The sequence below is a fragment of the Leuresthes tenuis genome, unplaced genomic scaffold, assembly GCF_036924035.1.
Source record: "Leuresthes tenuis unplaced genomic scaffold, fLeuTen1.0.hap1 SCAF_3, whole genome shotgun sequence".
NCBI classification, from domain to species: domain Eukaryota; kingdom Metazoa; phylum Chordata; class Actinopteri; order Atheriniformes; family Atherinopsidae; genus Leuresthes; species Leuresthes tenuis.
Window position 1 is genome coordinate 35485347 of NW_027325357.1, and position 26685 is coordinate 35512031.

A 26685-nucleotide genomic window follows, 5' to 3' on the forward strand; every position below is an offset into this window, starting at 1 on the left:
GATAGCTGGCTAACCTTTCTGTTGCATTTACATTTTGAGTGGAGTGTTTGCATCTTTCTTGTACCTCATTGATCTGTAGTTTGGATAGCAATTTTCTTTCTGTACATAGGGGTACTGTTATGGCTTTAGCTTGTATTTCAAACCTTACAAATGGAAATTTAACAAGCTCAGGATGTAGCCAGCTTACCTGTTTTTATGTAGCATAAAATGATTTTGAACTGAAACACAAACTAGTCTGTTGTTTTTTTTTCTTGACTGCAGGTCTTTCTGAAAAGTGACCGTGTGTTCCGAATGGTGCAGAGTGGCGGCTGTTCAGCCAGTGACTCTCGTGAAATTTTTAAGAAGCACATAGAGAAGCGAGTGCGCAGCCTGCCTGAAATTGATGGCCTTAGCAAAGAGACAGTACTGAGCTCCTGGATGGCAAAATTTGATACAATTTATCAAGGTGAAGAAGACCCTAGGAAGCACCAACAGAGAATAATGGCAAGTGCAACTTCTGAGCTTATCCTCAGTAAGGATCAGTTGTATGAAATGTTTCAGCAGATCCTGGGCATCAAGAAGTTTGAGCACCAGCTTCTCTATAATGCGTGCCAGGTAAGTCAAGATGAGGCCACTTTTTTGAATTTTGGAAAATGTGTGTGTCATGTCTGTTTTTCATACCCATTTGCAACATCTTATATCACTGTACAAATGTCAGTTTCCTTTGATTAAAATTGGTTATGAACAGGTCAAAAGAAATATTAATAGGTGTGTGTGCGTGTAACAATCTTAAGACACCAACCATAATGCATGAGAATTATGGCAAGTTATGGATCCTACTTTGAGACACACGCCCAGCTGGACAGCTTTATCGTTGGCAACCACCAGCCAATGAAAGCAGATCCAAGGTGGTCTCTCCCTGATGTTGCTGCCTGGGTCCCTAAGTCAACAATGGGTCCTCTTTCAGTCAGATCTTTGCGGGCCTCTCATTGGAGTGCTTTGGATAGGATTTTCTCTCTCTCTGCTGTGTAAGGAGCTTCAGGCTGGTTTTACAACATGGTGCATAGAAAGAAAGGTACTTGCAAGCGCAACCTTAGAGCCTTGATGTAGGAATTACTGGTTGACTAGATGTGTTTAAAAAAGCAACCTTTGGTGTAAAGCAGAAGATAATTTGTTTACTTTGCAATATAAGACACAGCATACGAGGACTAAAATGTACAAAGAAAACAAAGCACATGAAATACCACTAACTAAAAACGGAAATCACAACAAACTAAGACAAAAAGATGGTTATGATTTGTTATGATTTCATTACAATTCTCCTTCAGAACTGAAGTGTTTTGATCCCCCTGGGACTGGACATGGGGAGAATTTTGTCTCCAATTTCAGCCATTTGGAATGATTGAAACGTAATTACTTTTGTCAGAGAGACGCGATGCTTCAGCTCAGTGTTACTCTCATGACAAATAATCAAAATACATCAGATACCCATTCTAAACTGAAGGTAGTACAAATTATTCTAAAGGAAAGTATATGAATAAATAAAAAATATGCACATTATCTTATCGTGTTAAAATCTGATAAAAACAGAATTTACATGAAAGTTAAAACTACTGCTCAAATCCTAGTCATTCACCATTCATTTAAACTAATTATCACTGATTATGACCACTAGATGGCAATGCGGTTCCAAAAATGAACCACTTCATCAACTTCATATGAACTGAAGAAGCCCTTAGGGTGAGAGGTGAAACACCTTCAAGATCCAAGAAGTCCAGTTGCCCTAATTCAGGCTTTTTCAATTACCATGACCTGGATGACTGAGAATCATTATCAACATTTTATCAACTTGTTTGCTATCCCCTTAAATAAGTGTATATCTCTTCACCTAAAACTACAACCTGAGTGTGTCTGACTACCAGGCACACTCTTTGTTATGGTAAATGGTAAATGGACTTGTACTTGTATAGCGCTTTTCTAGTCTAACTGACCACTCAAAGCGCTTCACTACATGCGCTTATGTGTTTTGCTAATGCTATCAAACTTCCAGCAACACACCGTATTTAAACCGACCATTGCCCTGATGAAGCGTGCCCCTAACTGATCTCACATGACTAACTGAGTTGCTGTCCTGACACTTCTCTGCAAACCCTGCAGCACTGCACACATCCAGAACCACTTTTCTCTCCTGTACTGAAATGCTACAGACAGTAGAGGGCTGCATTGGGATTGCAGCCAACTCAAATCTTGCGGGAGCGGGTGGTATGAACTTTGCTGCGGGCGGGAGTGGGCAGCTAAAAGCTCAAAGAAGGTGTTTACAGCACAAAGACAAAGCAAGGAGAAGTTTCTCAATTGTTCATGAATCTTTTCATTAATAGCCTATAAAATGACGTGTTTTCTCCTGCGGGAGAAGACACAAAATCAATGCATTTCTATTATTTTGCGGGCATAAGTTCTCAAAGTCTTGCGGGTTTGGGCGGGAGTGGACATACACACGTTGCGGGTGTGGACGGTAATGGTCAGAAATTCACTGGGAGTGGGATGAAGAAAACAGTCCTGCGCAGGGCTCTAACAGACAGCATACCACTTTTCATCTAATGACTTTCTAAGGTTTATGATGTAAAGCATCAGGCCAGTCAAGCACGTGTCAAAAACAGCCACAGTCCTCCCAGTTTAAAATGCCAAGCCCAGTGCATTACGACAAAATATTTCTTGTGCTGAATAACGATGCTCACTGCCCCATTGAGGTCCAACACACACATTCCATCCCTCAACCAACATTGGTACAGCTCTTCATTTCCAAACTGTCTATAAATTGCCTGACCAAATATCCATTCTACTTCCTACCAAACACATGCTGCTTGATCAACTTATACAGCTCCTGGTTACTTCCACTTTTCTGTGCACATGCTGAATTTGCTGCATATGCATCCAACTTCCTGCCTTCAACACAAATCTCATCAATATCTGATGCTCTCCAGATACAAACAGGAAAAACTACACGTTCAACTGCTACTACAACATTGCATGTAAAATGAGTATTAACATCTGAACTAAATGAAACACCTCGCCAACATGCTCTCATAACACATGCAAGAAGTAGAATCAAAGCTACGTGACCAAGACCTCAAATATGCCTTGATATTTCCCTATACGTTGAAAGCTGACCATGCTGGTAAGATACTTTTCTTTCGCACACCTGATGAAGTTGAGACATTTCTTTGTGAACTTTCCTCCATTGACTCCTCCATTGACTGTGACATGACAGCTTAATGTTAGTGGCCAGTGGCTAACATTAGCTCATAACTTCGATGGTCCATGAATATATATATATGTATATATATGTATATATATATATATATATATATATACACACATATATAAATACTTTTCCTCTTTCTTTGTTTTCTCCTTACTATCTGAAGAACTCCTTTGTCTATTGTCCTTCCTTCCTGGCAAGTTTTGTGTTTGTTTTTTCTGCTTTGAGTTACACAGTAATCACTCGGCTGCTGTGAGAGCTGCTGTTTAGAACTTTACTACTGTTTGCCATAAAACGTCCCGCAATTGCCGTAAAATTGAGTAAAGCTAAAATTTACTTACCGATGCTTTAAGGCATCCTCACCATTGTTTTCCTGTTTCTATTTATTATTATTATTATTATTATTATTATTATTACTATTGTTTTCCTGTTTCTCTTTATTATTATTATTCCAACTTCTTAGTTCTTCCGTACGTTTTTTGCCGTTTTACTAGTCCTGCATACCGATTTAAACCATTTTGACATCAAAACGTTCAGCTCCTTCAGGAGATTATTGCTATGACTTTTGGTGTTTATAATTTTTATACTTTTTAAAATATTTAACTTTTATTAAGATTTTCCCATCATTCAAATGAATGGAAATTTCTTTCAACTCTTCAAAAACTTCCTCCTCTTTCCAACCTAACTAGTTCAACATACGTTCAGCTAGAGACACCATTCAACCTTTAAACGGGTCACTCTCACGTCCAAAATATCTGCCTGATCTAGACAAAGTATACATCAAAACTTAGGTATTTTAGTCCTCTTTCACACAAAGTCACTCTGATTGAGCTTGGCCTCACAGATCTTTTTTTCTAAGCGCAGAGAGGCGCACTCCAGCTCCCATACTTTTCCATTATAAACAGGCCGAGCAATGAAATCAGTGTGAAAGACTAATTTTAAAACTGCCATAAAAAACAAACCTTACATGAGAGGAGAATAAAAATTACACCTCTGGTTTCCCCCATCCCTTCTGGCGCTCACGGTGCAAGAATGATTGGGATACGACATCTACTTTTCGAACAGCGACCGTTTGTTCCAGACTTGTGCTTCATAATTAAAACCCTCAGGTTTAGGGCACTTTGTCTCATGTCATACACACGCAGCTGTTGCCCACAGACACTAATGATGAGGCCAGACTCAACATGGCTTCCCTATTGTAAAAGCTTTATGCCTGCCTGTGTTATATGTGCTTCTAATGCAATGTAAAATGATGTCATCTGTCTCTCAGCCATCACAGCACAATATTCACACTAAATATTCACATTTTCCTGCATTGTTTGTAATCTTTCTGATTTTTTCCCTTTTAGTTTAGCATTTTTCTTCTCTTTGCTGTACTTCTCTGCCTTCATCTTGCTCCAATCCCTTTCAAAAATACATTTCAGGCCTTTTGAAACTGCAGCAAATGACTTTCTACTAATATTTCACATTTTTCAACTTTTTTAGCAATATTTGAAATAACTAACTGCACATTTTTCCACAAAAATGTTCAATCCTTTAAATCTTTCTGTTGTTTTTAACCTTTCAACTTCTTCAACAAAGACTTCTGCATTTTTTTCCAAAAGGTTTAAATGATTCCACTATTTTATTTTCACCTTCACTGCTTCAACCAGGATTTCAGCAACTTGCTTTCTGCTAAACTTTCACTATTTTTAGTTTTAGAAATTTCACACTTTAGAAATGTCAAGACTTTTCACTTATAACCTGCTTGAAACCCTTTTGTTGTTTTTAACCCTTCAGCTTTTCTTTGCTGACAGTTACTCCAGCCAACATGGCTGCCCTATTGTAAAAGCTTTATGCCAGCCTGTGTTATGTGTGCTCTTAATACAATGTAACATGACGTTATCTGTCTCTCAGCCATCACAGCACAAACTTCCATGATAAAGAAGCTGCACTTCTCTCCTTTAAACCGACAGTGAGGGCTGTGTTCAAACTGCCATAAAACCTGTATTCTACACAGGACCTTGATAGAAATGACTTAACTGTCTGCAGCATACCTTTCTGCTATTAACAGGTTAAAATTGTCTTTTACTATGACTTATAAATCTATTGAAGCAGCTGATTGTTCTCAAGAGGCACAACCTGTCCTCCTCTGTGTCTCTGGCTTAGGACGTCCTTCTGTGTGCTTTCCCTCATACTGGCTTGGTAAAACCTTACTGCTTTAGGCATCATTTGTCAGTCATGATATTTCAGACTGAATTTGAAATATTTAATGCTAGCAGGTCTCTCAGCACAGCATCTGTGTGTCGGTGGGCAAAATCTCTTCAGAAATTGTCTAGTTATAGGTGCCAATGCCAAAGGCAAGGCACACTTGTTAATTACTATTGTTCATACTGATTATTATGGGTGCAAGGCAAGGTACTGGTATTTAGACTGGATTTGCAATATTTAATGCTTGACTGGCAATCTGGCATCACAGCATCTTCCAACTGCCAGTCCTTTTGCATGTTTCTTCTCTTTTCTGTACTTTTCTGACTACATAAAGCTTCAGCTCCTTTCAAAACCACATTTCCGGCCTTTTGAAACTCGAGCAAATAATTTTCTGCTAAATATTCACATTTTCCTGCATTGTTTGTCATCTTTCTGATCTTTTCCCCTTTTAGTTTAGCATTTTTCTTCTCTTTCCTGTACCTCTCTGCCTTCATCTAGCTTCAGGTGATTTAAAATATTCACATTTTTCTGCATTATGAACATTTGAATGATGTCTCTACATTATAGTGCGGCCAAGCAAAAGTCCTCCAAAAATCGACATAATAACCTCATAGCATCGGCTAATAGAGCACAAAAACATAGTGAGTTCATGTCTATGTGATGCAACATTAGCAAAAATGCTAATGATGCTAGTATGTTAGCGTTTTAGCATGATGTTAGCATCTGTTGGTTCTGTCTAAGTTGGTTCTGATTATGTTTGAAGTGGCTCTGGTTATATTGCATTCACTCTTAACGATAAAGTATAGCTGAGCGATAAGCGCGCAAATTTTCGACCTTTTTTCCAGTTTTCGGCACCTAGCGTTGCCACGGTAACACGTTTGAACAATAAAAGTAATGCCCATCGAGGCATCGTGGAGACGCACGTATTGATGTATGCCATGCGTGGCTTCACATTGCGGTTTGAGCCGCATTAACGGATGAAAAAGCGATGGCGTTACCATCAGTCATATCTATGTGAATGTTAAAATCCCCGGTCAAGATAAAATGGTTAAAATCAGTTAAAATAACAGACAAGAACTCAGAAAATTCATCAATAAAACTTGCACAGTATCCTGGAGATCTGTTAATGATTAAGAACAGAATTTTAGGAACACCCTTTAAAAATAAATCTAAGATATTCAAAAGAAGTGAAATCACCAAATGAGATCTCTTTACACTGGAATGTATCTTTACATAAGGCCGCTTCTCCCCCACCTTTCCTCCTATTTCGGCATTTATCCATAAAACTCAAATTTGGGGCTGCTGTTTCATTAAGAACAGTAGCACTTGTGCTTTCTGTTTACCATGTTTCTGACAGATAAAGAAAAAATAAATTGCGTGAAATTATGAAGTCATTAACTAACAGTAACTTATTGGACAGAGATCTAATATTAAGTAGCGCTAGCTTTGTGGAGTTTACACTGGTCTCTGTTGTATTCTGAGTTGTACATGGTACCGTTAACAGATTAGATAGATTCACCCAGCAAGTTGGCTGTTTTCGATTCCTTCTTTTACTCACTAATACAGGAATCCTACTGGGTCCCAGCTTGTTCTCAGAACAGCTGTCAGTAGTAAGACTACTATAGAAGGGACCCTGAACGCATCATGGCATATAATCTTTGTTTTGAACTCTGCTGCTTCCCCTTGAACATCCTGCACATCCCCTTGTGCCCCGCTCTGCCAGGACAGATGGAAGAGGAAGGGGTGCCCTGCGTTTCTTGGTAGATGGTGATCACTGGAGTCCTGGCTGGGATAGAGACATCCTTTGGAGACCTTAGGTGATGTGGAGTAAAGCGTCTGGTGAGGGGGAGGGCTGGGGGTTGTTTTACCTCGCTGCTGTGTCCTTCACCCTTATCTGTACAATCATGTTTGTGTTTGCTGTCCCAACAGCATTACGTAAACGTGCACCAAGTAATCTGCATCCAGTTCGATTTGGGTGCACGCCATCAGGTCTGAAACGCTCCTTACAGTTCCAAAAGATATTGAAGTTATCAATGAACTTAATCCCATGGGTGATGCAGGCATTTGATTACCATGTGTTCAGGCCAAGAAGTCTGCTGAAAAGTTTAGTTCCTTTACCTACTGCAGGAATGGGGCCTGAAATGGAGACATGGTGTGCCCCATGGTGACACAGTCTCTCCAACAGCAGAAAAAAAGTCTTTCTTCGGGCTTCCACAAAATTAAAATATTCTGGTTACCCCTTGGCTGAGTTTTGGGGCCATTTCTCTTGTTTTTATTCATTTTTGTATTACATTCATCATCGCACATTGTATTTGGAATCAACGGATCGTATCTATTATGCAATGGTACTTCAGGTGGTGGCACCAACATTGTTCCACTAGGAGATGTCAGTCACACCAGCTGGTTTGGGAGCTTCACCAGATAGTCCAGTGTTATTTTGACACATCCAGGGAAGTGTGTCACCCAGGTCTGCAGTGTGAAGCTCTATATCAGCTGTTATCCCGTGTAGAAAAATCTGAGTTAGTCCTTTGGTACATAAAGGCTCCACAGCCTGCACAGGATCTATAATAGAGTCAATAAATTCCTCACTCACACGAATTTCTTGTAGCGTTTCAATCTTCTTCTTGAGCTGTGTTATCCTCACAGAGAGTCACTCACATTCTGTGCAGTTCACTGATAATGCAGGGTTAGGAGACATTGTTCTGTCTGATTCTCTTTGCAAACAGGAGGGCTAATACCGTTTACAAATATACACTTAAAAGAAGAGAATAATTTGCTTAAAGGGGGAATAATTTGCAAAAAAACCTTAATATTTTAAAAACTATAGAAGTTTGAAACGCCAAAAGCCATAGCCACCATGTCCAGAAGGAGCTGAGCGTTTTGTGCAAAAATGGTTTAATTTGCTTAAAGTGTGCGGAAGTAGTTAAACGGCAAAAGACATACGGAAAATATAATAACTAGAAAAAAAGCTGTTCCTGCGAAACAGCTGTGAGAATGCTTTTTAAGTTGAATGGGATTAGTTGAACATGCTCAAAAAGCTTAATCTAGTGAAAATTTAGCAGAAATCAAGTGAATAATAGTTAAAATGGCTTCAGTGTAATATACAGCAGGGAGTGGAAGAGTGATGTCATCAGTGATGGCAATGTTTGTCAACAGCTGCAACTTAACGAGCTCTCTCCCTGTATAACCTGCAGAAATTGCTTTATTGAATACTATGACCTCCTGTGAGAAAACTGGAAGAGCGAGGAAAATAATTTGAAGACCGTAAGAAGCAGAAGGCTTGGAGGAACACGGCAATCTAGTTTTTATTTCAATGGAGTGAAAAAAATTTAAACGGCAGCGAGTTGAACACAGTTGAACCTGTCTCTGGCGTTCGACCAAATTTCCATTAGAGTTAGTGAGAGAAATTGAAAGGTTTCTCTCGCTTCAAGGCTCATAGCTGTAATTCTGTAAATGTGAGCTCTTTAGTAGTTACATCAGCTGAAAGAGAACAAGTGTACCTACATTTTAAGGTATAATTTGTTTGTCTGAATTAAACAGCATGAAAGTTAGAGGAATTTGTTTGAATATCAGAAAAAGTTAAAATGATCAGTGTGCCACTCTAATCTTCTCATTCATAAAAATCAAGAAGGAGCAAAAATTTTCATGTTTTTTAAACTGTCATATTTCAAAATTGGCTTAATATTTTATAAAGCTGGTAATATCATTTGGTAATAGCGGAATGTCTTGTGACCCGTTTAAAGTTTGAATGGTGTCTCTAGCTGAACGTATGCTCAACTAGTTAGGTTGGAAAGAGGAGGAAGTTTTTGAAGAGTTGAAAGAAATTTCCATTCATTTGAATGATGGGAAAATTTGAATAAAAGTTAAATAGTTTAAAAGTATAAAAGTTATAAACACCAAAAGTCATAGCATAAATCTCCTGAAGGAGCTGAACGTTTTGATACCGAAATGGTTGAAATCGGTTAAAGTATGCAGGAGTAGTTAAACGGCAAAAAACGTACGGAAAATATAATAATAAAGAAAAACAGGAAAACAATAGTGAGAATGCCTTAATGCATTCTCACAACTAGAAAGAGCTGTTCCTGCTAAACAGCAGTGAGAATGCTTATTCGCTGAATGGGTATAGCTGACCATGCTAAAAAAGCTGAAAATTTACCACAAAGTTATTAGCTGAAGCTTCAAAGCACTTGAAAGGTATTTTTGAAATGACCTGGTCTTGGTTGAAGACCTGATTAAGAACAGGAGAAGAATTCAGTTGATAGTTTTAAATTCTGTTTCAATCATAATAGAATGATGACACCTAAAGTTGTTGAGAAGAAGAAGGAGTTGAAAAGATGGAAACAAATTAGCAGAAAATTAGTTGAAAAAGGGCTGAAAAACAATTATTGAAGGACCTGGAGCTGAATAAAAGCTGAGAGGATTAGAAAAACAAATAGCGACTTGAACATGTAAAAAGAACAGTGCTGTCACACCGTAATGAAGTGCGGGCCCCGGTGCGGTCACAGAGTCAGGAGGACAAGAACTCTTAGTTCAAACAAAAGTTTATTAGTTAACAGAAAATCTCACACAGAGGAAAAACCTGGCCTGGTGAGCAGGGAAGTCGGCCTGCAGAACCGGAACAAAAAACCAAGGTAATCCAAGAACTGAAAATAATCCACAAAACATCAAGGGTCAGGATCCAGGTCGTGAACCAAACAGGCATAACAAATACATTAACACACGAGCAAAGAAAGGCGGAGAAGACCAGGTATTTAAACTAACGGGGCAATCAAGGGAAGATGGAACACAGGTGAGTTACGAACCAGGTGTGACAAGTGCTGAACACTACCATGTAAATAAGTTCAGCTGTGAAACATATAAACATTTAAAGAAGCTAATATGACCATTGGAATGCACTCTGATATTAGAAAGAAATTAATAATTGAGAGCTTAAACTGGACGAGTCCAGTAATATTAATGCTAGTTCAGGCAACAAAACACTTTCTTTGCATGTTCTCTATTCTCTACTTTTCTGCCTTCATACAGCTCCAGCTCCTTTCAATAATACTTTTTAAAAACTTACAGTATGGCAAACACAAATGAATTTACCTTTGATTGAAATGTTTGTTTCTGATACTTCAGGTTGTTGAAATATGAACTGCTGTCACTTAAACCATGTTGATCTCTCATCTGTATGTAGTCATCTCATAACACATCTGGGTCTGAATCCTTTTTTACATCCAAAGCTCTGCTGATTCTGCAGGGTGGCTTTGGAAAACCAAACCGACAACCAGACTCTTGAATCAGCTCCTAGTGTGGTTCTTACTGTGCTTCTGAACTTCAGAGACTTTCTGGAACGGTTCAGGTTGTGTTTCTGGGTCAGGCACTTGTGCTGAGATGTATCTGTCTACAAAATTACACACAGTCTGATCATCACAAACATCCAGTTCAGGTGTTCCATCAACCCAAAGCATTGCATGAATATGTGGACTTCCTCTGTGCTGAAACTCAACTCTGTAGAAAAAGTTTACAAATGCTTAATGCTCAGATGCTCAGCCACTGGGGAAAGGATCACTTTCCCCAGTGGCTGAGCATCTGAGAGCAGCAGATCTCTGAATAGTGCCTCAACACGCTTATCAAACAAGCGCATGCAGGTGACAGGGTTGGATCGCAGAATCTCACACTTTACAGTCCAGTCAAGCGATTCAAAATCAACCTGTTCTCCTTGCTGTCTCTTTATTGCTTCAATCACTTCAGGCCATCTGAACTCAGCAGCTGAAAATGTGCAAAAGAACGTCAGAGTTTCCAACTGGCACATCACATGTGCTCAGTCCAGAATACACATTATTAAAGAACGTACAGGGTTCCACTCTGTAAACATAATCGCCTCAACTACTCATTTATTTCCCTATCCATTAAGCTCATTAATGAGCAGCTAGGGGAGGAAGAAAAGGAAAGGGAGCTTAGGCCGAAGTAATGGCGTAGGTGTATTTTTCTGAATGTATTTTCCGTTCCGTTTTTGTTGTCCTGTGTGTACTGAGTACTTGTTAGTCCTGGTTGAAGGAATTTGAAGGTCAAAAAGACAATAGTGGAACAATTTAAAGGTGCTGGAGTAACTGTCAGCAAAGAAAAGCTGAAGGGTTAAGAACAACAAAAGGGTTTCAAGCAGATAATAAGTGAAAAGTCTTGACATTTCTAAAGTGTGACATTTCTAAAACTAGAAAGAGTGAAAGTTTAGCTGAAAGCAAGTTGCTGAAATCCTGGTTGAAGCAGTTTGAAGGTGAAAATAAAATAGTGGAATAATTTAAACCTTTTGGCAAAAACTGCAGAAGTTGAAAGGTTAAAAACAACAGAAAGATTTAAAGGATTTAAAATTTTTGTGGAAAAATGTGCGGTTAGTTATTTTAAATAATTTAGTATAAAAGTTAGAACCACCAAAAGTCAAAACTAATTCCAATTTAATTCAATAAGATAATTCCAAGAGATATAGCAGTAATCTCCTGAAATAGCTGAACATTTTGATACCAAAGTTGTAGAAATCGGTGAAGAATATGCAGTAGTTAATGTCCAAAAAACTGCAGAAGTCTTAGTTGAAGAAGTTGAAAGAAGAAGAAGAAGAAGATTTAAAGGATTTACAGTTAGTTATGTTAAATATTGCTAGGAATGTGATATATTAGTAGAAAGTCATTTGCTGCAGTTTCAAAAGGCCTGATGTGTATTTTTTAAATTACCTGAAGTTGTATGAAGGCAGAAACATACAGGAAAGAGAACAAACATGCAAAAAGGACTGGCAGTTGGAAGGTACTGCTGTGATTCAAAGGCTTCTAATTAAAAAAGTAAAGTCCTGAAGGCTATGACATTGGCTGAAAGAGGACAAAATGACCTACGTTTTAATGCTAAAATTATTTCTGTGGCTTAAATATTTTAAAAACAGTGACAGGTTAAAAACTTTTTTTCTGAAGAATCTTGTTGTATTCTTCCACTCTGCCAGTTGGAGCCTCCACTCTAGACATGAACATTCCATGTCATTGGAATGCATTGTAGACTCAGAAATCATCAAGGATTTTAGTAAATTTTTAAACTGTGATAGTTCAAAATTGGCTGAATATTTTTAAAAAGCTGAATCATTCAGTAATAGTTGAATGTCATGTGAACATTTTAAAGTTTGAATGGTGTCTCTATCTTAACGTATGCTGAAGGAGTTACATTTGAAAGAGGAGGAAGCTCTTTGAATGATTTGAAAGGATTTACCATTACTTTTAAAGGGAGAAAAATTTGCTCAAAAACCTTAATATTTTAAAAACTATAAACATTAGAAACACCAAAAGTCATCGCCATCATGTCCAGAAAGAGCTGAACGTTTTGTGCAAAAATGGTTTAATTTGCTTAAAGTGTGTGGAAGTAGTTAAACGGCAAAAAACGTACGGAAAATATAATAATAAAGAAAAACAGGAAAACAATAGTGAGAATGCCTTAAAGCATTCTCACAATAATAGATGAATAAATAAATAAATAAATAGATAAAACAAATTAATTTGAGAAAAACATGTCAGCAGTCACTGTTAAAAAGCCTTATGAAGGAGTTCCAGACTTGTGCCAGAGCTCCTCCATAAATTTTTGAATTTTAGATAACCAAAAAGCCACAAATACCCTGTCCCCCTTTTTTTTTTTTTAACTTGAAGCGAAGTGTAGTCCCAATGGCACCAAACCCCACAAAACAGGCACAAAAATCTCCACACCTGATCCTACAACAAGCTAGCAGCGTTGCCGTGGCGAGCAGATAAGCAACAGGTGCTGGCTCGTTGGCCAGCCAAGACCAAATCCTCACCGCTATTCAAGCTATGAAGGAAGACTTTACATCGAGATTTGATGGCCTGCTGAACGCGATACAGGGAGTGAAAAGCGAACTGAAAGCGGTCGCAGTACGTGTCACGAAGGCTGAATACAGAATTAGTGCTAACGATGATCACATCGCATCTCTGCAGGTCCAAAATTCTTCCATGAAATCGACCGTTGAGAAGTTGGTGGTTAAAGTCGACGACTTGGAAAACCGCAGCCGCACCTGCAACCTTCGTTTGGTCGGCCTCCTAGAAAGGAAAGAAGGGGCTGATATGTGCGCATTTCTGGAGAAATTGTTACCTGATATGCTTGGTGCGGGTAATTTTCCTGAACCGCTGCTGATCGAGAGAGCACACAGAATCGGCCAAATCAACAAAGCTGACTGAAAATCAGCGGTGCGACCCAGGGCAGTGATAATGAAGTCCCTGAATTACGTGGACAAGACTCGGGTAATGAACGGTACCAGGAAGAAGGGTCCGCTGAGTTTTGACGACCAGAGGATAATGCTCTTCCCCGTCTTCTCCGTTGACCTGCTCAAGCAAAAGAAAATGTTCGATCAAGTGAAGAAAGTTCTGGCTTCCCTCTCCATTCCGGAGCTATGGAATTATCCACCCTGCTAAACTCTTGGTAACCTGCCAAGGGAAACGCCACATTTTCGACACTACGGCAGTGGAAACGTTTGTACAGGGACTACAACCAGAAGTTTGCGGGTAAATGAAACACCGACACTAAAAATACCTCAATGGCATTAACGCAACTTGAACTGCGTTTTTTGGCACAATAGGTAACGTGCAAGATGAACAAAGTTAGTCAACACACTGAATAGGACTTTATGTGATTACTGCTCTGTTTATCTTTGTTCATGTTTAGCTTCAATCTACACAGTGAATTATAACTTTGTGATACTGTCCACATACTAATAACTAAGTCATAGTGTTTGGTTGTCTTAATTAATAATGTTATTAGTTATTACAGGAGGGCTTGGCTCGGTATGTTAGGGAAGCTGTTTCTCTTCATGCTGGTGTCAAGGGTGGACCGGCAAAGCGCCATAGTTGGGCCCAGTTATGGACTCCTAGGGAATCCTTTAATTGTGGGATGGATGGGTGTATTTCAGTTGGGGAAATGTTCCCTGTTATTTTTTAAGTGTTCATTCACCATTTGTTGTTGTTGTGCATCTCCGTTATTGTAATTTTTTGTCTTTCCTGTTTTGGTGTAGCTTCTGTTAGCAGCCAGCTGAAGTATATCCAAGCTAACATAACTAAAGCTATAACTTGCATTGATGACTTCTGATATTCAGTTCACCTCTTGGAATGTGAGAGGACTAAACAAACTTGTTAAACTAAAGCAAGTCATGAGTAGGTTACAGCAATTAAAAGCCAAAGTGATCTTCCTCCATGAGACCCATCTAACCTAAGTGAGGAGGAGGTGGCCTGGCCATGTGTTTTCAGCTTCTTTCAGCTCACACTCATGGGAAGTAATTACTCTTATAAACGTAATAAATAAAGCACCTGGAATGGACCTCGCCACCGTTTTGAATGCCAGTGCTTCCTTCTTAGGTCCTTTGTCACCACCCAGTCGCCAGGCTGGAAGTCATGGAGCGATGTGGACGTTTTTTTTTTTTTTCTTTTCTTTTCTTTATTAGGATTAGGGATTCTTTATTAGGATCCCCGTTAGCATTGGCTATTCTTCCTGAGGTCCGACATACACAAAACATACACATAAACATTCACACTTATACATAAGAAACATACATTTATACATTTCACAACAAGAACAAACAGTGTTAATAATGCCTAATAATAAACAAACCACAGAAAAAAAGAAAAATTCTGACAAATAGGCATTAACTATCTGAAGTGACTGCAATTTCAACTACCCATACACATATATCCACTCCAAGAAAAAGGGTATAGCCACAACTCAATTCAAGCTGTAAACCAGTCCTCTTATCGACTAAATGTGAAATCGTAATTCATTAAATTCGAAGAGATACTGTTTTAACAATGTTTTAAACTGATCTTTGTTACTTTCATGAGCAATATGAACTGGTAGAGAGTTCCAGGCAACCATACCTCTGTACAGAACTGTTTGTATTATACCCGTTCTCACTCTCGGTAGTATGAACCTCCCTTCTGATGTACTTCTTGTTCCATAACTATGTTGGACAAAATGGGAATGTAATCTGTCATACAGTAATTTTGGTACTCGTGTCACAAGTGTATTTCTAAAAAAAACTTCAACAAAGCATAGATAGACCTATGTCTTATAGATAGCCAACCCAGAAAATCATACATGCTGGACACATTGGTTTCATAAGAACATAATAGAGCACAACGTGGAGCTTTATTTTGAGCTACGTGTAATTTCTTCACCAAATTACTAAACAATAATCAAGTTGTGACAAAACTAAAGCATTCAAAAACTAATAATAAAGAATGGTCAATAATATCAAAAGCTGAACTCAAATCAAGTAACACTGCACCAACTATTTTTCATTATCCAACTCCCTCTGCCAGTCATCCCTCCCTCTGCCTTCTCTAATACTTAAATTTATAATATTGCAGACAGGGACCGCAATAACATTAGATACCAATTTTAGTAACTTAACATCCAGATAAGCTATGCCAGCGGGTCTGTCCTTACATTTTTTAATTAAATGTTACACCTCTGATACAGTTACACTTTCAATGTTAAATTTACACTTTTTATTCTTTACAGTCAGTTCCCTAATTATTTCTATAGAAGTATCATTATTCGTTGCTTGCATTTTACTTCGTAAATTATTTATGTTATCACAAAAATAATCACTAAAATAATTTGCAATGAGTTCTGGTTTAGTTAAAAAATTTCCTTCCACTTCTAGAAATGTAGGGCTAGATTTAACTGTCCTTCCTGAAAGATTATTTACAAGTCCCCGTAGCCTTTTCTTGTCATGCTTCCATAAAACAAGTGTTTTTTCTTACTGTTGAATATTGTCACATAATTTTGCATTTTCTTATAAACTTGCCAGTCTGATGCATAACATGATGCTATTGCTACCCTTTTTGCATCCTCCCTCTGTTTAATAAGTTGCCTTAATTCTTTATCTATCCAGGGTATTTACAATTCCTGACAGGGTGTTGTCGAAGGGGTGCATGTTTCTCAATCACAAAAATAATTCCATAAAAATTTGAAGTGCATCATCTGGATTGTCCTCCTGTAATACACATTCCCAAGACATGTTTGCAACATCATCTTTAAAGGACCTTTCTCAAAAAATCCTCATTAATCTCCTAACTATTACTTTAGGCCCCACTTTTGGAACTTTGCTTTCCGGATAAGCACGACCAAATTGTGGTCACGACACCTGATTGGGATTGATAGTGAGTTGGAACATAAATTACTCCTATTTGTAAATATGTGATCAATAAGAGTTGAACTTTTGGTTCCATTTCCCCTCATGCATATTCTTGTTGGTTTATCTACCATTTGTACAAAATCACTTGCATTAGTTATTGACAATAACTTCTCCTTAAGTGGACTGATGGGCATATTTGAATATATTTAAATCTCCCAGGAAATAAATCTCATTATCAAAATCGCCCACTGTATCTAACATTTCACACAACTTCTCTTTGTAATTTAATTTAGCATTTGGAGACCTATAGCCACATCCTATCAGCAAAGGTTTCAAATTAGGTAAATTAATTTGCATCCATAGCACTTCAATATCAGCATACTGTTGAGGTAAACCTGTGCCTCTTTCCGAGTCCGTTGATGCAGTGAAGGAGGAAGACAGATGCGACGATATAAAAATCAACAAAGTTTTATTTGCGCAGTTTGCAAAGTGCGGAGAGCAGTTCAGTACACCACATGCGAACAGCACAAAGTACGGAAAAGCTCTGTCTTTGTCTAGGAGTGTGATGTTATATACACTTGTATTCAGTCTCCTCCTTATGAGATGTGTGTGCGTCAATATCTTGTCTCTTCCTCTATGTGTGTGCGTGTGTGTGCCTGTATAAGGCGTTACTTTCAGAAGACCGTTGTGTGTGCGGTCCTAGTTTCACCACATGTCTTTCTCAGAGATATCTCCTTATAAAGCTGCTGTTCAAGCACAGAAATGAGCAAGCCGGTTATACAGGATATCACCTTATACAGCTATCCTCACTCACAATACCCCCTTTTGATCTCTATTAAGAGATCACACAAATGGCTGAGTAACAATACATGACTAAAAATAAATTGAAAAACCCCACGCCCCCTTTTGATAACAACAGGATGATCACACAATCTCCGACATTCTGATGATATCATCTTCATCTGTATCAGGATCGGGAGGGTTCAGCAGTGGCATTACCAAAGGGGAGGGAGCCTTCCCCTCTATAGTGGTAGTTATAAGTCTAATGGCAAGTGAACGGATACATGGGATACAGCAGCAACCACAAGTCACCAAAAATAGCGACGAATATAGCAAGAGATACAAAAAGTGACATTATCAGAGTCTTCCATTTCCCAAACACCTTGGTCAGCCATTCATCCAGCGGATTGTCAATCCCAGAGTGTTCATGCATTGTTTTAGAGACTGGGTTCACATAACCAGAAGATCAGGGGTACAATCACGCACGTGATGGCTGCACAACATGTGAGAATTTTCCAACTCCCAAACAATAACATTCTAATATGTTTCACTGTGTCTCAAGTATGATAAAAATAGCAAGCAAAACTTTCTTGGTAAGTCAGACCTTATCTATCAGGGTGCTCTAGGCGGGGTTACCCCTAGAGGAGCTTAAAACCTTATAGTTTGTCAACATGACCCAACTCCTTAGCAAATAGCAAACCTTAACATGATTATAATTTGGTATGACCTGTAAGAGCAAGTTTAAGCAAAGCCCAAGCAAACACGATTATGATTAAAACAAATCCAAAAATAACACAATTCAACTGAGATGCCGTCATCTGGAGTCGTTCTTCGGAGGAGATTTCACTTTCTCCCGATGAGGGTTGAGTTGGAGCCCGGGTCTGACACCCGTCCTGCTCGTCAATGATGTCGTTGCAAGGAGGCAGAAGTGTACTACTTCTGCCTGCAAAATGCCACCAGGGGATTATTCTGCCCCTTGTTGGTTGGTGGTCTTTTCCTCTGTACCAGCTGGTACAGTGTGCAAATCTTTCAGCGCCTGGTGAGTCGCTGCTAGGGAGCGTTGAGGTTCCTCGGCTGCCGCACACTGGCTCCAATGGAACCACGTATCACCTTTCCCTTTGACTCGGACTGCGTGGGAGGTCCTCTCGGTCACCTGATAGGGCCCTGTCCACCTTGGCTCCGACCACTTTCGTTTGATGACCCTCAGCAATACCCACTCAGCCTCTGGAGCCGGCGCTGGTTGGCCCTCTCCTCTGCTACTCGCCACCTGCTTTGAAAATTCTGCAACGAGACTTTGGAGTTCATGGAAATACATTTTGTGGGTTAGGTGTTGTTCAATATGTCCTGTTCCTGGCAACTTAGATTGAGGTCCAGGAAAAGCTCTCCCTGTCTGGAGCTCATGTGGTGTAAACCTTGTGGACTGATTAACAGAGCTCCTGATGGACATTAAGGCTAAGGGCAACGCATCTAGCCAATTCATTTTGGTCTGTGCACAGATTTTAGCTTTACTTCCTGCCCTTCCCCTAGCCTCAGTGCTGCTATTACTGCCAATACTTCTGCTCTTTGTGCTGACTGCTGTCCTTCCAGTCTCTCTGTTTGTCGTGTGATCAGTTCCCCTTGGACGTCCTCTACAACTGCATATGCTGCTTTCAGTCCTTCTCGTTCATCCCTGAAGCAACAGCCGTCTGTGTACAGTTCTCTGGCCCCTGGTATCGGTTCTGTTTGTAGGTCCAGTCGTACTTTCTCCTCTTTCTGCACTCTGTCCGTACACTCATGTGGCTCACCTGTTCCTAGCTGATCTGCCATGTTTATGCCTTCATGAGTGAAAGTCAGGTTTGGTGCCTCGAGAATTTTGCTCAGTCGTCTTTGTCTCAGAGCAGTCAGCGTAAAAGTCTGTGAGTTCACATAGGCCACAACGCTATGTGTGGTCAGAATGTGCAGTTGATGTCCCATGACAATGTGTGCAGTTTTTTGAATGAGCTTTGCTATCCCTGCTGCCTGTTGTGTACACATAGGATGGCGCTTTTCCATATTGTCTAGCATCACACTGATATACATTAGTACTACTCTCTCACCCCCTTTTCTCTGGAACAGGACGCCATTAGTGCAAAGTTCTGTTCCAGAGACATCCAAGTAGAATGGTAAGCTATAATCGGGTATAGCTAGGTCTGCTGCTGTGGAGAGGGCCTGTTTTAGTGCAATAAAGGCTTCCTCCGCCTCCTGAGTCCAATTCAGGGTCGCTGACAGGTTGCGCATGCCTTGTTCTTTCACTAGGGCCCGCAGAGGTCTAGTTAAGCCGGTGTAATTGGCTATGTAAGTCCTACTATAGCCCGTCAACCCTAAGAAAGACAACATGTCCTTTACCTTCACTGGCTTAGAGTGATGGAGAATAGTAGACCTGTGCTGAGGGGAGAGCCCTGCTCCTTTTTGGGAAATTTGCCTGCCCAAAAACGCTACCTGCCGCCGTGCAACCTGAAGTTTGGCTTTGCTGACCTTGAACCCTGTTCTTGCAAGATGTAAAAGGACATTTTTAGTTGCTTCCAAACACAGAGCCGCAGTGGGCGCTGCCAACAACAAATCATCTACATACTGAACGAGAGTCACCTGCTCTGGTAGTGGGCAATCACTCAGGATATCTTTTAAAACCTGGTTAAAAATCCCTGGGGACAAAGCGAACCCTTGCGGCAGCCTGGTGTACTGTAGCTGCTTGTGCTGATACGAAAACGAGAAAATGTGCCTGCAGTCTTCCGCCAAGGGAAGACAAAAGAATGCATTAGCCAAGTCAATGCAGGTAAACCACTAAATTTTCCTGATACCAATCTGTCTGTAACCCATCATAAAATAGAGTAACATGGGGGGAATCTGGAGGTGAGACATAGGGTTCGAGTTGGGAAATCCAGGGTTTCCACTGGAGGTAAGCCGAGAGGATACCACGCCGCTCAGATGTTTCCGGCTGTAATAGACCCCAGTATATGTCCGCGTATTGTTCATTCACTGGCTGCACAAGATATTGACCAGTGATGTTCTCCATCGGTCCAGAGCACGGCAAATGAGATCCATCAGGCATGACAACAACCAGGCCATCGGCGCTGCAGAGTATCGTGGCCCCCAGTTTTATCAGGAGATCTCTTCCCAGCAAGTTCATCGGTACAGAAGGTGAATGTACAAATGGATGTGTCACAGTCTGTTTTCCCACCTGGGTGAGTAGCGGCTTAGTGAACGGCAGTGTCTTTTTCTCCCCAGAGAAGCCCATAAGCGTGATGGTATGCGATGACAGGGAACCAGCTGGTACAACTTTCAATGTGGAACATGTGGCTCCAGTGTCAACCAAGAAAGGCAGATCTTTTTTCTCAATCTGAACTGACAGCATCGGTTCTGCCGTAGTGATGCTGTCTGAGAGTCTCTGTGGGGTGTGTCAATATTGACCGGACTGGTCAGAGTTCTCCCCATTGTCCCACAATGGGAACTGACCAGCAGCAGCTGCTCCCCAAGGCTGCTGAGGATACATAGGTGCAGTAACAGGAGGTCCAGAGCCGCGACCCCTGCCTCTCCCAGGAGGACCACTATCCACACCTTTCTGTGCTCTTGGATTATGTGGGCAGTTTCTTATCCAGTGATTAGGATCTCCGCAGAGATAACAACAACGAGTCTCCCCCGACTGTCCTCTTCCTGTACCGCCCCTTAGTCCCCGACCTCTTCCCCCAAAGCCTCCACCCCGCATTGGTCCTCCCCCATGTCTTCTCCCGCCTGATGGGGGCTGCGGTACCCATGGTGGGACCGGAAATAAATCAGGAACCTGTGGTGGCTCGGCAGCTAACATGACCATCGCAGCTTCCCCTTTTTGTTTTTTATTTTTATCATTACATTTCTGTCTAGCTTCCGTTAACTGTAATTTTAACAGCTGAACCTGCAATTCTTTTAAGTCATCCTGTTCCTTCTGTGTATTATCTTGAGCACGGGTGAGGTGGTGTATTAAGTGTTTCTCCCAGACATGGGATTCACTACCGAGCATGTCCGGGTTATTAACCATGGCTGTTTTGACATTCTCCGGCACTCCTTCCAGTATAGCCTGTCTAAACCACTCTCTCTGAGCTCCAGCTTTCCCTGGGTGGCATCCTGTGTGTTTCAACCATAAATCCTTGCTCTGATCCACATACTCCCTGGGATTTTGGTTGGGGTCCCATCTCATCTTTGGCATTACGGTGGCGTTAGGTAGTGGATATTTTTCTCTCATTGCTTTCCCTATTTCAGTGCTATGATGCGTGAAGGGGGTGCCATCTGTCACCCTGTCTGTATGAGCGATAGTCTCAATTTCTCTCATGTCCCCACCCGTCATGCATCGTCCTGCAATAGCTCTAAAGTCCCCTAATGCCAATTTCTGTCCTGCCGTCAGAGAATCCAATTTGCTGAGCCACAAATTTCCACCCTCGGCTACAGGTGGTAATTTCTCCACTATGGCCTGTATGTCCCCTATAGTAAATGGTCGGTACTGGTCACCTTGTCCTGGTACTGCTGTTAGTGGGTACATTGTGACCGGAAGGATTGTCCCACCACGTCGGCGCTGGCTAACTCTTCTGCCTATCGTATCTGTCAGTTCCTCTGCCACCTTCATTCCTTTCTCTACACTTCTCACCAGTCCGTCCCTTTTTTGACAGAGCTCTTCTATCTCTCTCCGACATAACTCATCTAGCTCTCTCTCTTTCCTGACGGCTGAATCTTCCTCCTCTTCCCTCCATGATCCTGCCAAGCTAAAACTTACTGGTACTTCTTGTCTTTCACCTTCCCACTGTCCCTTTCCTTGAAAAGAAGCTGTCCCTGCTGCTTCTGCTTCCTCCTCACAATCTGAAATCTCACTTCCCCTCATGACCTGCCTCCGTGGCTGTGGTGTGACTTTTCGTTTTACCGTGTGCTGTGGAGCCTGTTCTCTTGCCTGTCTCTGCGAGAATGGGTCTGGGGGCGCCGAAAGGCTATCACCTGTGAAGGGGTTATATGAGGATTTGGACGTCGTCCCTGTCCTTACGGGCGTCTCAGAGATTGATGCTGTAGGAGTGGCTGCACCTGCTTCAGTCACACTGTCACTTACAAGTGTCTCTTCTGAGGATCCAACCTGAAGTGTACCACTAGTCACATATAGTGTGGGATATAACCCTGGTGTCGGTGCGGCAGGAGGTGCATATGGAGGTGGGCATGTAGGAGTGTCAGGTGCAGTTACCATTTGTTTGCCTCCTGGTTTTCCTGCGTTCTCATGGAGATGTCTCACACTTTGCCAGAAGACCGCCAGCTCAGACCAGCCCCGTCGTCGCTCCTCCTGCTCTTTCGCCTCCTTTTTTAATTTCGAACGTTGCAGCACACCTGCCTTTTGTCCCTGCTCTGCCAGCTCTTCTTTCCTCCCCTTTCATTCTTTCTCCTTTTCCCACAACCAGGCCCCTAACGGACCGGGGTCTGACATTTTCTTGCCCTTATATCTCACCAATTGTTCCACTTGTCCCTTCATGTCGGCTAATTTCCTGTCCCTACCCTTTTTAGGTAACACTGCCCCTGCTGCTTTTAACGTATTCTCTAACTGCAGCTCGAGGGGCCTCCAGGCACCCGTACCTGGGCCCCATCCCCCATCATCTATTTCCCTGTCAAACTCTCCCTCCATTTTACTTCTCTTTTTCTAAATTCTGAGGCCAGCTGGTTTGTATGACGTACGTCCGAGCAACAAGCCTTGTAAGGTGATGGTTTATTAACGGCCAGTCAGTTTGTATGGCATACACCCGAGCAACTGACCCTTTTGACAAACCAAGCCACTTGTGTTAACACCGCTAGGTTTCAATGGCTCAGACAGATTACGTTATCACCGTTAGGTTTCCTCTGTCTGATTGTCGAGTTTGTCAAGACACCGTTTCATGCACCATTCACCTTTAGACACCTCAGAATTTTATTCTTCCCACAGCCCGCTTCTCCTTATTTCTCTCAAACAAATACAAAACACACAAAGCACGTTAAAATCTTCACAAACTTTTTCAAAATGCACTTATAGAAAAATACCTCAGGAACCCTGTTCCTGTACTCTAGTATAGGGGACTCTAGCCCCAAACAGACTTCAAGAATTTATGAGGAGTATAACCTCAAGGGACTCTAACCCAACTCCGTAGAGTATACTACTTTAGGGGACTCTAACCCCAAACAGACTTCAAGAATTTATGAGGAGTATAACCTCAAGGGACTCTAACCCAACTCCGTAGAGTATACTACTTTAGGGGACTCTAACCCCAGGGACTCAAACCCAGTAGAATTCGGGGTGTCTTCACCTCCCCGGGACTCTAACCCAGCAGCCTCTCAGGCTTCCGGTTCCTCGTCAGGCAACCGGTGGGGTCCGCCACGACCAAAGACAGTCTGTTTTATCCTCTTTTATATTCACTTTTCTCTTATAATTTCACGCAGTTATCAACATTAACTCTTATCGTCTTTTGCTGATTCAATCACCAGTTTCAGGACAGGACACGTTGTTTTAAAATATTCAATGTGCAGAGTTTGATAAAACAGGTTCTGCTTACCTCTGTGTTAACGTGCCGGCTCGTGTCCCGTCTCTGTCACCGTGAAGGAATCTTTTATCCGAATGAACTCCGTCCTCTCCTCACCACATCCCGAACGAGCCCCCAAAATTGTTGAGGTAATCCTGTGCCTCTTTCCGAGTCCGTTGATGCAGTGAAGGAGGAAGACAGATGCGACGATATAAAAATCAACAAAGTTTTATTTGCGCAGTTTGCAAAGTGCGGAGAGCAGTTCAGTACACCACATGCGAACAGCACAAAGTACGGAAAAGCTCTGTCTTTGTCTAGGAGTGTGATGTTATATACACTTGTATTCAGTCTCCTCCTTATGAGATGTGTGTGCGTCAATATCTTGTCTCTTCCTCTATGTGTGTGCGTGTGTGTGCCTGTATAAGGCGTTACTTTCAGAAGACCGTTGTGTGTGCGGTCCTAGTTTCACCACATGTCTTTCTCAGAGATATCTCCTTATAAAGCTGCTGTTCAAGCACAGAAATGAGCAAGCCGGTTATACAGGATATCACCTTATACAGCTATCCTCACTCACAATACATCAAATCATATCTCACTTTTGTTGGTATTTTATTTTGTACATACATTGCTACAGTACCTCCATGTGCATTCCTATCCCTTCTATAGACACTGTACCCGTGAATTCCCACAGCTGCATCACTAAAAGTACCATCTAAATGAGTCTCTGATACTGCCAGCAGGTGAATTCCACATGACAAAATATATTCGATTTCATACACTTTATTTCTTAAGCTACAAATATTTAAGTGAGCCAGTTTCAACCCTTTCTTGGGTAACTTAATTTAAGTCATTGTGATTGTTTATTCTGTATTTCATTTCCACTTATTTACGTACGGGAGTCATAACTAAACATATATGTAACATAGAATCAAGCATATATAGACTGCCAACCATAGGTCCATCAACTAAGAGCCGGATGGTAACTCCATCAATAAATAAATTCATACTTAAATTAAGGTATTTTACATAGAGTTGATGACTCACTATTAGAGTAAAACAGGAAAGCCTAGCCTACACTATTTCTTCTTTATCTTCACAGCAAAAATGTGTAGTACCTCTCCGCTTCAACACAGTCCTTGAAAAGTCTCGTCTGTCCATTGTAAGTGACCATTTAGTGTGTCTTAGTCCTTTACCTCATATTTCTGCATTTTTACGATGATAGGTCTCGGTCCAGCACCAGACAACAGGCTGACCCGGTGCGCTATTTCCACAGTTGGCTCAAATCCAAGCTCTCCTTTGAACATCTTCTTGAAAAACATGATCATAAACGCTGTAGGAACTTTTCTTAATATCATTCTTCAGTCCGAACACACGCAGATTTAACTTTCTGCTGTGGATTTCCATTCTTTCCATTCTGTCTTTGAGTTCTTCATTTTCCTTTACCTTATTATTTAGAGCTTCCAGGGTGGCAACCCTTGAATCTAGGCTTTTCAGTCCCTCTTCCATTTCACTGAGTCTCTGGCCACAGGTGTTGAGTTCAGTTTTTAAAGTCTCAAAAGTTTTTCAAAGGCAGCTCCAATTTCTTCCCTCATTATGGAGCGTATGGCCTGTTTAGGGGAGTGGCTTGGTTACACACTCTACTCCTAGAGACTGAGGTCTCCACGAAAAAGAATTTCAAAGGGACTCATCTTTACTCTAGATCTTTTCCTCAATCTCATATGCATAAGAACAATAGAAAACGCTTTTGTTCATGGCAGTCCCGTTTCCTCACAACACTTGGCCAATTTTGATTTCATACATTGTTCCATCTTCACCAAACTTCATAGGCTTGCCCAGGACTCTGCCCTGACTGCGTACATATGCGCATAATGACACTCACCTATAGCGCCACGTACTGGTGGTTGGAAACGTAACTTTGTTTACACACCTCGCATATAATCGAACTCCTCCTACAAATGTAATCTTAACAGCTTCAAATTTGGTCAGATTACTCTTTTGCCATGGGGGATTACAAGTTAGGAGAATCTTTTCCAAAGTCTAAATGGTGTGGGCGTGGCCAGGCGGCGAAGATCGTGTTTTGGCGTTTGTGGATTAAAAGCGATATCATCATTGCAACGTCATGGAACTTGGCACACAAGTCCACGCTGACGACCTCATACATATGAAAAGAATATTGTGTGTGGTTGGAGGAAATGGCTCTGTAGCGCCCCCTACAAATTTTCTAAATACTGCCATTGGGCTTAGTTTTGCGTAGCTGGACGAAATTCGTTGCACACCTTAGTCATGCCCAGGCGCAAAGGTTGTGTTATGGCCTTCATGGTTTGATAGCCATATCATCATCTCAAGGGCATGAAACTTGAGCATGTGCATACTTAGACATGCTTATAACGCTACCTACTGGTGGCCAAAAATGTCACTTTTTATACCTGGTACTATGCCTGGCTGGGATTCTCACATCCTGCTCTACACTTGACGGACGGCTGTGCGGTGCGCATCAGACGAAGTCCTGCGCATACCCCGATGTGCACACCTGCAAGGGCCCATTCATGGCTGCTTGCAGCTTTAATTGGGGCCCGAACTGCAAGGCAGCGAAGCCCTTTTGTATTCCTTGGCGTTATTAGGTCACCAATGTATTTTGGTCAAAGACCATTCAGAGCTTTATAGACCAGCATCAGAACTTTAAAGTCTATCCTCTGATGGACAGGCAGCTAGTGTAAAGACCTCAGAGCTGGACTGATATGGTCAACTTTTTTGGTCTCAGTGAGGACTCGAGCAGCTGATTTCTGAATGAGCTGCAGTTGTCTAACTGACTT

The 26685-nt window shown here is 41.2% G+C and overlaps 1 protein-coding gene across 3 annotated transcripts in view; it reads left to right on the forward strand.

The window, feature by feature from the left end:
- LOC140303953 (calcium-dependent secretion activator 1-like) overlaps positions 1 to 26685 on the forward strand; it is a 654602-nt gene that overhangs the window by 22947 nt on the left and 604970 nt on the right. For all 3 annotated transcript variants that reach the window (XR_011915222.1, XM_072382948.1, XM_072382947.1), the window contains exon 3: positions 262 to 594. Coding sequence is in view for 2 of the 3 variants with exons in the window: in XM_072382948.1 (XP_072239049.1) it covers positions 262 to 594 (333 nt within the window). In the remaining variant the exon portion in view is untranslated. The remainder of the gene's footprint in view (positions 1 to 261; positions 595 to 26685) is intronic.